Genomic DNA, 18645 nt, shown 5'->3' on the forward strand with positions numbered 1-18645 from the left:
AAACCCAGGATACAATCTACAAGAAAGCTGATGTATTTCTTGTTCACTCTTACTCCTGGGGTATAGCCTTGCAGGGTCCAAGCTCATGGTGGAAAAATGAACTCTGACTTCTGTCCCCCTAGTCCTGTGATGCTGCCAAAAGCACGTTTTCTGTTGCCTCTTCAGAACTGGCAAATACCATTCAGGGCAAAAACTACCCTAAGTGACAGGCTTACCAACCTGGATTCTGGTCTTCTTTAGTATCTCAGTCCTGTAAGTCCCCCCTATCTTGTTAGGTCTTTGCTGATTCTAAGAAATAAACTTATATAATATGTCCAGCTTCTTTTAGTTGTCATCGGTAATGGAAGGCCCAAATTACTTGGTCTGCCATTACTGAAAGAAGTTACTCCATCACTTTTCATCCCTCTTAACCTACTTCATGTTTCTTCATAGCACTTGTTACTTACTGACATTTACCTCACACCAATATAAATTTTAGGTAGATTTTAAAAATGTAAAACAAAACAAAAAACCAAAAATACTTCCAAAAAACTTAAGTTGGAAGTGCTTTATGACATACACATCATAAAAATACTGAAAGGCAAATGGCAAACCAAAAATACATAAACAAATATGAAAGACAAAAGGACAATATTCTTAAAATAGTATGAGCTCTTATATGTAAATAAGAAAAAATTTTTCTATTTTATTTTCTAATTTTGTTTGATCTCTCACTTTATTCAAGTCCCTGTTCAAATTTCCTGTCCTTGGAAAAGCCTTCCTGATCATGAATCCCATTCCTATCTCTTTCCCCTTAACCTACTCCATTTTTCTGCATAGCATTTATCAATATGTGCTTTTTTGATACTGTTTTAATTATCTGTGCCCTCTGACACTAATGTAAGTTCTGAAAGAAAAGAGACTTCATTTTTATTTACTGCTGTATCCTGAGTGCATGGAACAGTATCTGCTCAATAAATATTTGTGGGGCTTCCCTGGTGGTGCAGTAGTTGAGAGTCCGCCTGCCGATGCAGGGGACACGGGTTTGTGCCACGGTCCGCGAAGATCCCACATGCCGCGGAGCGGCTGGGCCCGTGAGCCATGGCCGCTGAGCCTGCGTGTCCGAGCCTGTGCTCCGCAACAGGAGAGGCCACAACAGTGAGAGGCCCGCGTACCGCAAAAAAAAATAAATAAAAAGAAAAAATAAATATTTGTGGAATGGATGAATAAAGTTTTGAATAAACAGAATGTCTTGCTCTAATAATCATGGGAAAATATTTCAAAATACACAAAATAATAAAAGCTAGTATTTCTGGAGTACCAAGCATTGTTCTAAATGCTTTAGGTGTATTAACTCATTTAATCCCCAATAATTCTGAGTTAGGTTATCATGATACCCATCTTAAAGACAGAGCAAACTAGACACAGAGAGAATATGTAGTTTGCCTACGGTCACGCAGATAATAAGCATACACTAAAAAGGATTAACAATCCGGCAAATTCTTTCTGCCCCAGTCAAACTCATCTGTTCCTTTTCATACTTAAAAACTCTTGAATATGAATGAGACTAATTAAATAAAACCATCACCACTATGATCACCATTACTAACTGAATTTTTAGTACATACGTACTAAAGACTGTGCTCAGCATCTTACGTATAAATATCAAACTTAATCCTGACAGCAACTTTATGAAGTAGGTATTATAATCTTTCTTTTATAAAAGAAGAAAACTGAGGCTGAAGGAGGTTAAATTAGTTGTCTAAAGTCTAAATCCACGTGGGGTTCAATTTTAAGTTTCAATCTCAAGTCTGTATTTTTAACTACCAGATTTAGAGACTTGCAATAAAATGTTATTCTTCAAAAGGACAAACAAGTACATTCTCTTAAGGAAACAAAAGAAAGCATTACATACATCCATTTCAGATACATAATCTTCTGGTTTGTCCATAAATACTGCAGAGACTGGAACAGTTGTGTTTTTGGACATCATGAATTTTAAGGGAACTTCATGGAAGATTTGATTTCTCTCTCTCATTGTCATTTTCTTTTGGGGAAGTGGTGAATTAATATAGATTACTTTAACTGGTTTTGAACCTTAAAACAGAAAAAGAATGGGAGTGATCAGTTACTAGTAGTCATATTTAAAAAAGAAAACAGGATGTATAACAGAAGAATTACTAAACAAAGAGACACAGGATAGGAAACTGGAAGCACATGTCCCATACGTGTGCCTTGAATGAAAAGATTTTTAAAGTCCCTTAGAGATCTAAGGGCAATAGACTCTTACTGGCAAGAAAAATATGTTCTTTTTCTAACAATTTAAAAAAATATTTTCTGTTTTTTATTGTTATACTTTTACTGTCATTATTACTCAGTTCCTCTTGGGTTATACTTTCAAAAAGTGATAAAATGTTTACCACGGAGAATATATTACATTTAACTCTGATTTGTAGTTTTGTTTTTAGACATAGTCCTTCATTTACTCCAATTATGTTATTACATACAAGAATATTAATTCTAAAAGATATGAGAAAATTATTAAATATGAACAAAAATAGAAGGGGAATAATATTTTGTACAGAATTTGTGTAAATATTAATTTTACCGTTAAGAGAGACACTATCTTATATTTATAAGTATAGACTTATTTAAATCTGAATTCCAATAATAGGTAAGTAAATAAACCCTGGAAACTAACCCATTTGAGGCTGTCTAATAAAGTATTACATTCCTTTTATTTCAGTGAAAGACAGAAGAACCTCACCATTTCATGTATCTTTGGCCACCCTAAACTATAATTTTTTCTCTACTTCTCACACCCAGCATGCATACAGGTCCTGTAAATCTAATAACTCATTTATGAGTGTCAACTGCATACTTAGCACTATATATTAAAAAGTTCTTCTACTGAATGTAATTGTCAAATTTACATCCTCCTTAAATCAAAACTTAGCTTTTTGTATTTGACAAATGACCACCTATAATTAGACAATTGAAATAGAACTGTTTCAGCTCCTCTTTTGAGAGTGTTACTTGACATGGCAAATCACAAACCTGTGACGGGTATTACTTGAATACACACTGGAATTTCCCACTGTTCCTTGTAGCTTGGTCCATGATTATTTAATAAGGTAAATAATGCTTGACTAGTTAGAGCTATCTGAGGGTGATATCTTGCCACAAGCTTCTCTGCATTTGGGTCTTTACTAATGTCCTGAAAAACAACATAAAACTTGTTACTTGATTACACTTATTGGAAACTTCTTTGATTAAATAATGAAAAGAAGGGAGAAATTCAGGAAGGGTACTTTAGAACAACCAGGTTACATGTACTTTATGAGGTACAGAAGATTGCTTAGGAAGATCCAAAACCACTTTACTACTTACATAATGCATAGCTGCAGCTGTCTGTTCTGGTGTTTCAGTGGTAGGTATGTTATCTTTTGACAGCTGCAACTTTGCAGGCATTGAGGGAAATACTGTTTTCACATATTTTACACTGCCCTAAATTAGAAAAAACATGAATGTTTTATTGCAGAAATCTTGATGTATTTTTTTCCTGAAGTATTTTTTCATCATATGAAACTTATAACTTAAAATTCTTCATTGTACTAAATGCAAATATCAAATTTAGAGCCTTCTTAAGACAAGACCTTAATGTTTTTACCTGACAACCACCATATAGTTGTTTTTTTTTTTAAGATTTTATTTATTTATTTATTTTTGGCTGCATTGGGTCTTAGCTGGGTCACGTGGGATCTTTCGTTGTGGTGCGCAGGCTCTCTAGTTGTGGCGCGCGGGCTACAGAGCACGTGGGCTCTATAGTTGGGGTGCGTGGGCTCTGTAGTTGCGGCATGTGGGCTTAGATGCCCTGCAGTAAGTGGGATCTTAGTTCCCCGACCAGGGATCAAACCTGCGTCCCCTGCATTGGAAGGCGGATTCTTAACCACTGTACCATCAGGGAAGTCCCCCATATACGTTTTTTTTAAAACAAGGGTCCAAGATAAGGGTGCCGTGAAATTTTGCCTGTCATTTTAAATTCTAACCTCTCATTTTATGAAGTACAAGTCATAGCAGGGTATAAGAGAAACTCTAAAATATCTTCTTTACACACACATACTTCCAATATGATTTTGAGTAAATCCCCTTAAAAGAAAAGGGGCTTTCTGCGTGTATTCAGAAACATAAAAGAGATGGAAACTAAGCAAAGAAAATCAAGAAATAAAGTTGGTAGTGATATTTTTTTTTAACTTTTTCTTTTTTCTTTAAATATTTATTTATTTATTTGGCTGCACCGGGTCTTAGCTGGTGGTACACGGGATCTTCATTGCGGCAGGTGGGATTTGGTTCCCTGACCAGGGATTGAACCCAGGCCCCCTTCACTGAGAGTGCAGAGTCTTAACCACTGGACCACCAGGGAAGTCCCGGTAGTGATATTTTTTAAAACATCAAGTAATGGTAGTCATACAATAAAAGGGGACACATTTGTATTGCATATTTTAAAAATTATATCTCGTGACTGCTCAAAACTTAAACATAAATATTGAAATATATCTAAATTATGCTTCTGTGTGAAATACAGATGATGTTTCAGACAAAAATAAGTTTATTTTTATTTTCTTATGGTAAACCTTACCAATGCGAGAAGAGTTTTTTCTAACTTTAATCCCATCTCTATTCTGAATGGGAAGAATCCCATTAAGCTGGTGACTTCATGGAGAGTATAGAATTCTGGATACCTTTTCACTTGTTCAATACAAGCTTTTAAAATTTGCTAAAAAATAAAAATTAAGAGAAATTCATTTTTTGTACTTCTCTAATAATACAACAAAAATAACTTAGTTACATGTGACTAAATAATTATTCATTTCAAATATGAGCCTCATCTCATTAACCGAACTTCTAACAATCCAGGCATACTGTATATTCCTTACTTGATTTAAACTCTTAGTTTTCATAACAATTCTTTTTAACCTAATTTCTTAAAACATTGATGTTTAATAATACTAAAATTAGCAATTGTATTAAAATTTAAAGTTAGAGAAGACACATGATATTTTCTCTGCTATTTAAGAAACTGTCAAAGAAATAAAGCCATGTGAAAATTTTAACACACTTTATGGGAATAAAAGCAGTTACATGAATGATTAGAAATAAGTAAGTTTAATACCCTAAAAAGATCCCCAAGCACAATTAATTAATGAAGTAGTTATCTTACAGGTCATTCTAACCTTCAATCTAAAAAATAAATAAGGAATTTTATAACTACTTCAAATGATGGAGTATTAAGTATTTTCTTCTCTCCAAAATGTTCTCAAAATATTAATGACTTACCAGGAAATGTAATGAGGAAGAAAAATTCAGTTTCACCCAAGCATGTGATAACATGTAAATAACTCAAAGAAGCACAGCAGTTTTGGAGGGGGTAGGGGAGTTATAAAACCATACATACTACATTATCTTCTAAGATACAGTTGTCCCTCGCATCTCTGGAATCCCCCATGGATACCAAAATCCAAGGATGCTCAAATCCCTTATATGAAATGGTATAGTACCATCAGCCCTCCATATCCACTGATGTAGAACCCGCGGATATGGAGGGCCAAATGTATGTGTTTTCTCTTCTTCTCTCAATGAACCTTAATCTGAGCCTTTTAGAATATAGTTTGTATCACAAAAGCTTTTAGCAATAAGCATATTTTTCTACCTTACACTCTCTTTCCCTTCAGATATTTATAAAGTGTGCCAAGTTACAAATCAATAACATTACTCCAGTACATCTTCTTATCTATAGTTTCATATCCTCTTCTCTCTTTCTTTAATCCTCACTCTCTATTATCTTTCACATTTCCCCCCTCAATTCTACGCTTTTCAATAATGACCTTGATACTTAATCAGGATATTACTTTCAATTAAGGCAGATATAGGTTAATATGAAGAAGTTCTGTTTGCTCTTAAAAACGCTAGTAAACTGCAAACTCGGATCTGCATAATATCTTTGCTCCTCATTTATAATATTAGTCAACTTTCACCCCTAATATTCCTATCCTGTAGAAGCCATTACAAAAATCTGAACATGCAAAGGAAAGCAATATATAAGAACTATGTGACATATAGACTACTCTGGTTAGATATTTATCAGCACATCTTTCTTGGTGAAACTATGCTAGATGTTACAGTGCTTTTTAAGTGAGTTTCACTTAACTCAGTAATTATGGCAAGAGAAAAATTCAAGGGAAAATCTAAGACAGTTTTATACCTATACTCAGATACACTACATAGCATTAAAGGTATTTCACAACTGGTAGATATTAAGTAATAACTAAAGGATCATTATTTAATATATTTAATTAAAAATTTTTAATTAGTAATTTACTTATGTTTGAAAAACTGCTAAGAGTGAACAAAGGAGGTTAAGAGATTCAAGCTGTTTCCCATTATCACCCACTCCCGGATGTTATTTAACACTCAAAGTATCTTGAAAGTTAAAAACACCAAAAACACATGCATCATCTACAAAGAAAGATGAAAATAACTATGTTCCAGAAAGAGAAAATACAATAGGTTTTCATACATGTTTGAAGCTTAAACTTAAACAGATACTGCTTCTGGCAATATGGTAAAGTAGGTACCTTGAAGAGCACTCCTATCCAAACAACACTAGATGCTGGATAAATTACAATTAACAATTTTCATGCATTGCTGGGCTTGGTAAAAGAGAGGAGAGGGCTTCCTTGGTGGCGCGGTGGTTGAGAGTCCGCCTGCCGATGCAGGGGACATGCCCCGGTCCGGGAAGATCCCACATTCCGCGAAGGAGGCCCGCATACCGCAAAAAAAAAAAGAGAGGAGAATCTCCAAGGACCATAAATAAATAAACGCCAAACATCTAGAATGAGGAGAAACAGGAGCAGTGAGCAGTAAGAAAACCCATGAAAGGTGAAGTGGCTTGAGGGCAAATGCCTCAACCAGTTCTAAGATCAGGTAGGGAGCTGAACAGGAGAGTCCTACATTTAAGGCTTGAAAAGCAGAGATTTGAACAGATTTCTGTACAACCATGTTCACAGTAGCATTATTCACAACAGCCAAAAGGTGGAAGCAAATCAAATGTCCATCAATGGATGAATGGATACACAAATGTCCATATACATACAATGGAATATTCAGCCTTAAAAAGGAAGGAAATTATGCCACATGCTAGAACATGTATGAATCTTGAAGACATTATGCTAAGTAAAATAAGCCAGTCACAAAAAGACAAATACTATATGATTCCACTTATATGGGGGTACTTACAGTAGACAAATTCAGAGACAGAAAGTAGTATGGTGAGTGGCACAATAATAAATATTTTGTGTTTGTCTCTGGTTACTGACACACAGCCCCTAAAATTCTTGGAATCCCCTAAGTGATAAGAATGTCTTTTTTATGCTAATTAGATGACAAAAGGCCCATAGATAGCTAATCACCAGCAGCCAGTGATTTAATCAAGCATGCTCACTAAATGAAATCTCCATAAAACTCCCCTTAACAATGGGATTCGGAGAGCTTCTGGGTTGGTGAACACATGGAGGTGCTGGGAGGGCGGTGCACCTGGAAAGGGCATGGAAGCTCTGTGCCTCTTCCCCCCGTCCGTGCCCTATGCATCTCTCTCTTCCATTTGGCTGTTCCCGAGTTGTATTCTTTATAATAAACTGGAAATAGCAAGTAAAGTGCTTTCCTGAGTTCTGTAAGCCGTTCTACCTAATTAGTGAACTCAAGGTAGGGATGGGTCATGGAAACCCTAGGCCTACTGTCTGGAGAGTTGGAGAACTGGTTGGCATGGGGGAAAAAAATCCCACATATTTGGTGTCAGAAGTGTTGTGAATAGAAACAGTTCAGAAACAGGTATAGAGTCTCAGTTTTACAAGATGAAGAGTTCTGGAGATTGGCTATACTACAATATGAATGTACTTAATACTATAGAACTGCACATTTCAAAATGGTTAAGGGGCTTCCCTGGTGGTGCAGTGGTTAAGAATCCACCTGCCAATGCAGGGGACACAGGTTTGATCCCTGGTCCAGGAAGATTCCACATGCCACGGAACAACTAAGCCCGTGCACCACAACTACTGAGCCTGTGCTCTAAAGCCTGCAAGGCACAACTACTGAAGCCCACGTGCCACAACTACTGAAGCCCACGTGCCTAGAACCCGTGGTCTGCAAAAAGAGAAGCCATCACAATGAGAAGCCCGCACACCACAACAAAGAGTAGCCCCTGCCAGCCGCAACTAGAGAAAGCCCGTGTGCAGCAATAAAGACCCAATGCAGCCACAAATAAATAAATAAAATCTATTAAAAAAATAATAAAAATGGTTAAGAGAGTAAATTTTATGTTATGTGTATTTTACCATAATTAAAAATTATTTTTAAAAAAGGGAAAGATATTGACACATGCTATAACATGGGTGAATCTTGAAGACATTATGCTAAGTAAAATAAGCCAATCACAAAAGGACAAATATTGAAATGACTCCACTTACATAAAGTACCTAGTGAAGTTAAATTCATAGAAATAAAAAATAGAATGGTGGTTGTCAGGGACTGGGGGGAAGAGGGAATGATGAGTTATTATTTAATGAATACAGAGTTTCAGTTTGGGACAATGGAAAAGTTTGGGAATGGATGATGAAAATCCACTTACAACAGTGCGCAAGTATTTAATGCCATTGAACTATCCTTAAAAATGGTTAAAATGGTAAATTTTATGTTATATATACTTTACCACACCAAAAAAAGAGAAATGGAAGACAGACTGAAACCTAGGAAGTTTGGGAATTCCAGAAAGAGAGTTGGGAAAACAAAAAAGAAGCAATAATTGAAAATGGCTGAGAATTTTCAAGAACTGATGATGGATTTGAATCTACAGATACAAGACATACAATGAAACAAGTAGAATTTTATTCTAATAAAGTACATTGTAATGAAACTGTAATGCACCAAAAATTAAGAGCAGTCAGAAAGAAAAGGCAGATTCCCTAAAAAAAATGACAATTAAACAAACAATACACTTTTCAATAATAATACGTGAGCCAGAAAAAGCAGAATTATATCATCAAACTCTGAGAAATAAAACAAACTGTCAACTTAGAACTATGTATGGAGCAAAACTATCTTATTAGAATGAGAACAAAATAAAAATATTTCCAGGTAAACAAAAAAGAAGATTGTTCACCACCAAGAGACCTTCACCAAAGGAACATCTAGAACATATAACATTTCAGGAAAAATGAAGAGGATTTCAGAATGTAGATTTGAAAAGAGGAGATGGAAAGGCAAAAAAAGGTCCAAATTTGTAGATAAATGAAGACAAACATTGTTCATATAAAATAATAATGTAGGTAGGTTTAAAAAAGAGACAACATTAAAACAATAATATCAGTGAGGAGGGACTGATAAAAGTCAAAATGCTCTATGGTCTCTGTACATGTACAGGTTAACAGAACTAAATAGAGTTGAGAAATTTACCCATAGGTCAATGGTGACAAGGTAATTCAATAAGGAAAAAATTCATTGTGAAAATTCAAGAATAACCACTAAGAACAACAACAACAACAAAAATGTATAAATTCCTCATCAATAGAGAGGGAAAAAAGAAGGGGGAAAAAGTCAATCTCCTCAAAAGAAGTCAAAGAAAGAAGTTTAGAAAAAGACAAGTAGAAATCATAAACAGGTTTATATACATAAATTATCACAATGAATGTAAATGACTCAACTTTTTAATTAATAGGCAAGAGATGGTCAGATCTTATTTTAAAAGGCACTCTAGCTAAACATCATTTTAAGAGGTATTTGTTTCCATAATTAAAAATTATTTCTATAGTTCTATAGAATCTATAGAACTTTAATATAAGTTCTATAGATTCAAAGCAATCCCAATTAAAGTCCCACTTAGTTTTTTTCCAGAAATTGACAAGCTGATTCCAAAGTTTTCATGGAAATGCAAAGAACCAATAAAAACTAAAACAATTTAAAAAAAGAACAAAGTTGTAGGATTTCCACCAGATGGTTTCTTGTAGTCTTCCACTACAAGACATGGTGGTATTGGCATAAAGACAGAGATATAGATTAATGAAACAGACTAGAGTCATGAAATTGACCCACACATCATTGGTGAAAAGGCAATTTAATGAGGGGAAAAAATAGCTTTTTCAACCAATAGCGCGAAACAATTTCTCAACATTGGCACTATTGACGTTTTAGACCAGATAATTCTTTGTGTTGGGGGGGCCAACTTTTACATTGCAGGATATTTAACAACATTCTTGGCTCTACCCACTAGATGCCAGAAGCACTCCTTCCTCAGTTAAGAGAACCCAAAATATTTCTAGACATTACCATACGTCTGGTAGGAGGCAAAATCACTCTCAGTAGAGAATCACTATGCTTGAACAACGAGATATCCAGATGAAAGGAAAATAAACTTTGACCCAAACCTCACATCTTGCACAAAAAAAACTTGAAATTAACATACACACATTCACATAAAAGTTAAAACTATAAAACCTCTAGATCAGGGTTTCTCAACACAAGCACTACTGACATTTGAGGCTCCATAATTCTTTGCTGTGGGGGATGTTATATACATTGTAGGATGTTTAACAGCATCCCTGGCCTTTAGTCACTAGATACGAGTCATTCTCTGCCAGTTGTGACAATCAAAAATATCTCCAGACACTGCTGAAGTCCCCTGCGTGGGGAGTGGGCACAAGGGTAAAGGAGTAAAGGTGACCTCGGATAAGAACCACTTGGGGCTGGCAAATATTTCTATGCTAGAACACATACAAGCACCAACCATAAAACACTTGCAAAAATTAGACTTCATTAAAATTAAAATTGTTTTTTGAAAGACTATTAAAAAAATTAAAAAGCGTGTCACAAACTGGGAGAAAACTATATATATATACACACACACACACACACATACATATGTGTGTGTATATATATATATATATATATATATATAAAACAGGCTTGTATTCAGAATATATAAAGAACTTTCAAAAATCAATAAAAATAAAACCCAATAAAATTAGCAAAAGATGTTAACAGACATTTCACAAAAGCCAATAAAAACACAAAAAAGATGTTCAAACATCACTGCTCTTTGGGGATATGCAAGCTAAAGCCATAATGAGGCACTACTACTCACCACAGGTTGGCTAAAATTAAAAAAGATTAACAATGTTAAGTGTTAGCTAAAGCGTAGAACAACTGGAACTCTTACACATTCACTGTTGGTGAGAGTATAAAATGGTATATCCACTATGGAAAACAGCTTGGCAGTTTCTAATAAAATTTAACTTTGTACACTTGCCAGATGATCTATGAATACTATACCTAGGTATACACCCAAGAAAATGCAAATATATGTCCCCCAAAAATCTTGTACAAGAATGTTCCTAATAGCTTTATTCAAAATTGCCCCAAACTGGAAATAACACAACTGCCCATCAACAGTTGAACTGGTAAACCAATTTTGGTATAACCATACAACAAAACAAAAAGGAATAAAAAGGAATACATTATGGATACTTGCACCAATGTGGATGAATCTCAAAAATGCTGACTGAAAGAAGTCAGACACAAAAGAGAGTACACTGTGTGTGATTCAATTTTTATAAAACTCCGGAAAAGGCAAATCTAATATATGGTGACAGAAAGCAAATCGGTGATTTCCTAGGGCCATGGATGGAAAGAGGCACAGAGATCTTTTTAGTGTGATAGAAATACTCCATATCGGGACTTCCCTGGTGGCACAGTGGTTAAGAATCCACCTGCCAATGCAGGGGACATGGGTTTGATCCCCAGTCTGGGAAGATGCCATGTGATGCGGAGGAACTAAGCCCGTGCGCCACAACTACTGAGCCTGTGCTTTAGAGCCCGCGAGCCACAACTACTGAGCCCATGCACCACAACTACTGAAGCCCACGCACCCTACAGCCCATGTGCCATAACTACTGAAGCCCATGTGCTCTAGGGCCCGCGTGCTGCAACTACTGAAGCCCACATGCCAAGAGCCCGTGCTCCGCAACAAGAGAAGCCCCTGCTTGCCGCAAAAAAGACCCAACACAGCCAAAAATAAATAAAATTTTAAAAATATATAATAAAATACATTAAAAAAATTAAAAATTATAAAAAAAAGAAAAGAAAAAGAAATACTCCATATCATGGCTGGGGTCATGGTTACACAGGAAGACTCACTGACATGCACTTAAAATCGATGCTTATTGTATGTAAATTTTACCTCAGTAAAATTGATTTAAAGTTAAATGTGGATTAAAAAGGGAGAGTTTATTCCTAGAAGAGAACATAGGCAAAACATTCTCTGACATAAATTGTACCAATGTTTTCTTAGGTCAGTCTCCCAAGGCAATAGCAATAAAAACAAAAATAAACAAATGGGACCTAATCAAACCTACAAACTTTTGCACAGCAAACGAAACCATGAACATGTCTTTTGCTAAAAGACAACATATGGAATGGGAGAAAATATTTGCAAACAATGTGACCAACAAGGGCCTAATTTCCAAAATATACAAACAGCTCATACAACTCAACAACAAAAAACAAACAAGCCAATCCAAAAATGGGCCAAAGACCTAAATAAACATTTCTCCAAAGAAAAAATACAGATGGCCAATAGGCACATGAAAAGATGGACAACACTGCTAATTATAAGAGAAATGCAAATCAAAACTACAATGAGGTACCACCCACATTGGTCAGAAAGGCCATCTTTAAAAACTCTGCAAACAACAAATGCTGGAGAGGGTGCGGAAAAAAGGGAACCCTCCTACACTGCTGGTGGGAATGTAAGTTGGTGCAGCCACTGTGGAAAACAGTAGGGAGGGACTTCCCTGGTGATCCAATGGGTAAGACTCTGAGCCCCCAATGTGTGTGGGGGGGCCCAGGTTTGATCCGTGGTCAGGGAACTAGATCCCGCATGCATGCCGCAGCTAAGAGTTCGCATGCCGCAACTAAGAGTCTGCATGCTGCAACTAAAAGATTCCACATGCCGCAATGAAGATCCCACGTGCCACAACTAAGACCCAGCACAGCCAAAATAAATAAATAAATAAATAAATAAATATTTTTTTAAAAAGAAAGAAAGAAAGAAAACAGTAGAGAGGTTTCTCAGAAAACTAAAAATAGAATTATCATATCAGCCAGCAATCCCACTTCTGGGCACATATCCAGACAAAACTATAATTCAAAAAGATACATGCATCCTTATATTCATAGCAGCACTATTCACAGTAGCCAAGACATGGAAACAACCTAAATGTCCACCAACAGATGAATGGATAAAGAAGATGTGGTACATATACACAATGGAATACTACTCAGCCATAAAAAAGAACAAAATAATGCCATTTGCAGCAACATGGATGCAACTAGAGATTATCATACTAAGTGAAGTAAGTCAGAAACAGAAAGACAAATACCATATGATATCACTTATATGTGGAATCTAAAATATGACACAAATGAAGCAATCTATGGAACAGAAACAGAATCACAGACATAGACAGCAGAGTGGTGGTTGCCAAGGGGGAGGAAGTTGGGGGAGGGATGGAGTGGGAGGTTGAGGTTAGCAGCTGTAAGCTTTTATATATAGAATGGATAAACAACAAGGTCCTACTGTATAGCACAGAGAACTATATTCAATATCCTATGATAAACCATAATGGAAAAGAATATATTAAAAAAAAGAATGTAAAAAATGTATAACTGAATCACTTTGCTGTACAGCAGTTAATTAACACAACATTGTAAATCAACTATACTTTAAAAAAAGAGAGAGAGTTTATTTAGTACGTAATGGCTACCTGTTCTAACAATATAAATGCAGTACTAAAAAAAGTAGGGGAGAATGGTGAGAACATATGAAAAAAATTTTTCGAACTATTTTCAGAAATTCTATTGATTGGTGGCATTGTATTATTCTGAGGCTGTTGTGAGTATAATGTGGGATAAAGCAAATGAGACACGTGGAAATTTTTTCTTTAAATGTATTTTTTCTAGCTCCATCTACTGAAATAGTCTCATAAACACTGATCAACTCAGGTGCATTGAGCATCCCCAGTGCCCAGACTGTAGTCTTGAAATGCCATTTCACACTAAAAGAAACAAAGGCTCTAGAAAATAGCTGTTTCCAGGGCTGGGATAGGAAATGTACAAAATAAGCCTCAAAGACTCCTAGAGTGACTCAAAAGGACTCAAAAGCCAGTATGAAGACCCCATCACTGGTCCAAGTTGGTATTATCTGAGTTTCAAAAAGGATAATTGTAGCGGACTAAAACCCATCAAATATGTTTAACTTCATGATTCAATAATAATATTTTTTTAAAAGTGATCACCATTGTAAAATAAGAAAGAACCAATTAATTTTTTCAAAACTGGTATATAAAGAATCTAGCACTTTTTCTGCTACATGAAATGGGAAGCCGAACAGTAGATGAGGAAAAACATATTTTAATAAAATTATTCCAACTAATGAATAAAAATAAATGATGCAATTAGAATCTTACAATTTTGCAAACCCCAGTGAATGAATAAATCTGGCATTAAGCATCAATAGCTACTAACATCACAAAAAACAATCAGACATTATGTGCCACCTGATTAAAGAATACACCACCATCTGTATGTTCAAACCCTTTGGCAAGACTATAATTCTGATCAAGCTTCTGGATCCAGTTCACAATTTGTAAGAAATATAGAGGAAAAAAGAACATGTTGAGTATCATCATGAATATATAATTATCAAAATCTAGACTGTGGGAAACTCTAAAGGTCAAATGACCCAGGTTCTTGAAAAGATAAAGTTTAAGGAAAAAAAATATGGAGGGGGAACTCGTAGATTAAAAAAACTGTTTTATCAAATAAAAGAAAAAACTCCCAATGTATACAGTAGTCTCCCTTATCCATGGGGGATATATTCCAAGACCCTCAGTGGATGTCTGAAATCGTGGATAAGACTGAATATCATTTCCTATTCATACATACCTATGATAAAGTTTAATTTAAAAATTAGGCACAGTAAGAGATTAGCAACAATAACTAATAATAAAATGAAAACAGAACAATTATAGCAATATTGTAATAAGTTATATGAATGTGGTAACTTTCTCTCAAAATATCTTACAAATTTAATGTCTTTTCAATCTTAACTAAGCACTTATCATGCGCTGTGGCTGTAACTTTTGCAGTTTGAGGTGTGACAGCAGAACACGAATTTCTTTTTCCTTCGTTATAATTTCATGCATAGAAGATTCGTTCTTACTGCAGATCTTAGTAACTGCAGCATATGGTTTTTGTTCTTTCCTTACTAAGTTGAGAACTTTCGCCTTTTCACTGAAAGGAAACACTTTGCGGCTTCTTTTTGGCATACCCAAACTGCCAGCATCGCTACTCTTGCACTTTGGAGCCATTATCAAGTGAAGTAAGGGTGACTTGAACACAAGCACTGTGATACCTTGAAAGTCCATCTGATAACCAAGGTGGCTACTAAGAGATTAATGGGTGGGATATACTAGACAAAAGGATAATTCACATTGTGGGTTGGGTGGAGCGGGATTGTGAGAGACTTCATCACACTACTCAGAATGGTGTGTGATGAAGTATTTCTGGAATTTCCATTTGTGGGTAACTGACACGAAGTAAAGCAAAACCAAGATTAAGGGGGGACTACTGTACAACCCATAATACTTTTGTATTTAGGATATACAAAACCTCTCACATATCAGTAACAAAAGGATGGAAAATCAAGTAGAATAAAGGGCAAAACTTGAACACTCAATTCACAGGAAATGACCAAGAAACATAGGAAAAGGTATACAGTCTTATAAATACAGCACCCTATCCTCTAGATTGGTTAAAACTAAAATGACTGTAAGTATCAATTGTTGAGGATATGGAGTAAAAACCTCTCAAACACTGCTGGGTACAATGCAAAGTGGCATAACCACTTCGGAAAACAGTCTAACATTATCTATTGAAGTTGAAGATATGTATACTCTATAACCCAACAATTTCATTCCTAGTCATATACCCAGTAGATATGTGTGTACATGTGCAGCAAGAGACATGTATTAGAATTTTCATAGGGGCACTACTTAGAATAGCTCAGAACTGGAAACAGCCCAGATTTTGATCAACAGAATAAACCAGTTTACTTATACATGTACAGAAATAAAAATGAATGAAATACAACTACACACATACATATGAATCTCACAAACATACTACTGAGTAAAGGAAGAATTCTGTTCACATAAAAGAGCAAAAGAATTCACATAAAATTCAAACACAGGCAAAAGAAAACTTGAATTACCAAAAAAAATTTTTTAAAGGCATGGAAATTATCAAACTAAACTTGGCACAGTGATTATTTCTTCAACAAGGGAAAATGTTATTATCTAGGAGGGATACACAGGGGCCTTCTAGGTTACCAGTAATGTTTTATTTCTTGACTTGGAAGAGAGTTACATAGGTGTTCATATATATATAATTATTTGTTAAGCTGTACATGTTTGTTCTAAATACTTTTCCATAGGTACATTACATTTCATAATATAAAATTAAAATTTTAAAACAATAAAAAGGTTAGAGAAAATCAGTGGGTGTTTGGGGTAAGACGTAAAGTGTAATAAGACAATGTGCTGCCAAGTCAACCTGGCTAAAAAGCAAGACCTAATGCTGATTGCTAGCTATCAAATAATGTACTCTGTTCATAAACAGTTTTATCTTCACTTAACAAGTAATTATACTGAGCACTTACTGTGTGCCAGGCACTATTCCAGTGACTGGGAACACCCCAGCGGTGCAAACAGTACTTACATACAAGTGTTAGGGAGAAAGACAATAAACAAAACATGGTAAAGGAAATGCTGAGGGTGATGCTACTTTTTATACGGTAATTAGGAGTATCCTCAGTGATAGCTGGCAACTGAACAGAGAGAGACTTAAAGGAATCAAGGAACTAATCCATGCAGGTATCTGGGGAACAGCTTGCCAGCAAGATGGGAACAGCCAAAGGCCTTAAGGCAGGACCGTGCTTGACGTATTCAAGAGACACAAAGAGGCCAGGAGGCTGGAACGGAATAACTGAGAGGAACACGCAGGAGATGAAGCAGGCTTGGGGTGGTGGTGGTGAGGAGGCGGGATCATGTAGGGTACTGCAGAACTTTCTAAAGACTGTCTCTTCCTGAGTGAGATGAGAAGCCATTTGAAACCAGCAAAATGAGGGGATGTGATTTATGTTTTAAAATCGTCATTGTGGTCCTTTCACCAACAATACTAAAATAGGAACAGCTACAGTGCCTTTCACATATGGAGAAATATGACACTCTGTTTAAGTATATCATACATAGGTTCAGAAAAAAATGAAATTCTGCCTTTGATTTAGAAGATTAATTCTTCTGGTTCATATTAACAACAAAATTTCACCTTAAAAAAGTGTTTGTTTTAGGGCTTCCCTGGTGGCACAGTGGTTGAGAGTCCGCCTGCCGAGGAGGGGGAGGACATGGGTTCGTGCCCCGGTCCGGGAAGATCCCACATGCCGTGGAGCGGCTGGGCCCGTGAGCCATGGCCGCTGAGCCTGCGCTCCGCAAAGGGAGAGACCGCAACAGTGAGAGGCCCGCGTACCGCAAAAAAAAAAAAAAAAGTGTTTGTTTGAAAGTAGAACTAATACCCTCTGCTGTCCTCCAATTTATAATGAGCAGTTTTTTTAAAAGTTGTGCTAAAATACCCTTAAAACCTACTTTCTTAACATTTTTTTTTTTTTTTTTTTTTTTTTTGCGGTACACGGGCCTCAGTGTTGCGGCCTCTCCCGTTGCAGAGCACAGGCTCCCGACGCGCAGGCTCAGCGGCCATGGCTCACGGGCCCAACCGCTCCACGGCATGCGGGATCTTCCCGGACCGGGGCACGAACCCGCGTCCGCTGCATCGGCAGGCAGACTCTCAACCACTGCGCCACCAGGGAAGCTCTATCTTAACCATTTTTAAGTGTAGGGTTCAATACTATTAAGTATTATCACATTGTTTTGTACAGTGAGTAGTTTTATTTATTTATTTCAAATTTATCAATTTTATCATGTATGGTTTACTTTTTAAATTTTAAATATATTTATTTATTTATTTATTTATTTTTGTGTTGGGTCTTCGTTGCTGTGCACAGGCTTTCTTTAGTTGCCGTGAGCAGGGGCTACTCTTTGTTGCCGTGTGCGGGCTTCTCATTGCGCTGGCTTCTCTTGTGGAGCATGGGCCCTAGGCGCGCAGTTTTCAGTAGTTGTGGCTCGCAGGCTCTAGAACTCATGCTCAGTAGTTGTGGTGCGCGGGCTTAGTTGCTCCACAGCATGTGGGATCTTCCCGGGCCAGGACTCGAACCTGTGTCCCTTGCATTGGCAGGTAGATTCTTAACCACTGTGCCACCAGGGAAGCCCTAACTAGTTTTAAAGGCTTAAAAAAAAGATTCAGACTGTTGTTGGTGTTTCTAGATGAATTCTACTACAACTCTACTATTAAGTTACTATTCAAGTACTGTACTCTAAATTTTTCCTACGCCCACTACATGATGGGAGGATTTACATGCTTTGCTAATAAATGTGCATGAAACAGATA

At 36.3% G+C, this 18645-nt stretch overlaps 1 protein-coding gene across 1 annotated transcript in view; it reads right to left on the minus strand.

Annotated features, from left to right (window-relative positions):
• ICE2 (interactor of little elongation complex ELL subunit 2) overlaps positions 1-18645 on the minus strand; it is a gene marked incomplete at its 5' end in the record, with an annotated part of 64166 nt that overhangs the window by 36126 nt on the left and 9395 nt on the right. Inside the window, 4 exons of the mRNA XM_079701002.1 lie at positions 1895-2076; positions 3037-3196; positions 3370-3486; positions 4619-4756. Coding sequence (XP_079557128.1) covers positions 1895-2076; positions 3037-3196; positions 3370-3486; positions 4619-4756 — 597 coding nt within the window. The remainder of the gene's footprint in view (positions 1-1894; positions 2077-3036; positions 3197-3369; positions 3487-4618; positions 4757-18645) is intronic.

This window comes from Hyperoodon ampullatus (assembly GCF_949752795.1).
Source record: "Hyperoodon ampullatus genome assembly, chromosome: 3".
Classification (NCBI taxonomy): domain Eukaryota; kingdom Metazoa; phylum Chordata; class Mammalia; order Artiodactyla; family Ziphiidae; genus Hyperoodon; species Hyperoodon ampullatus.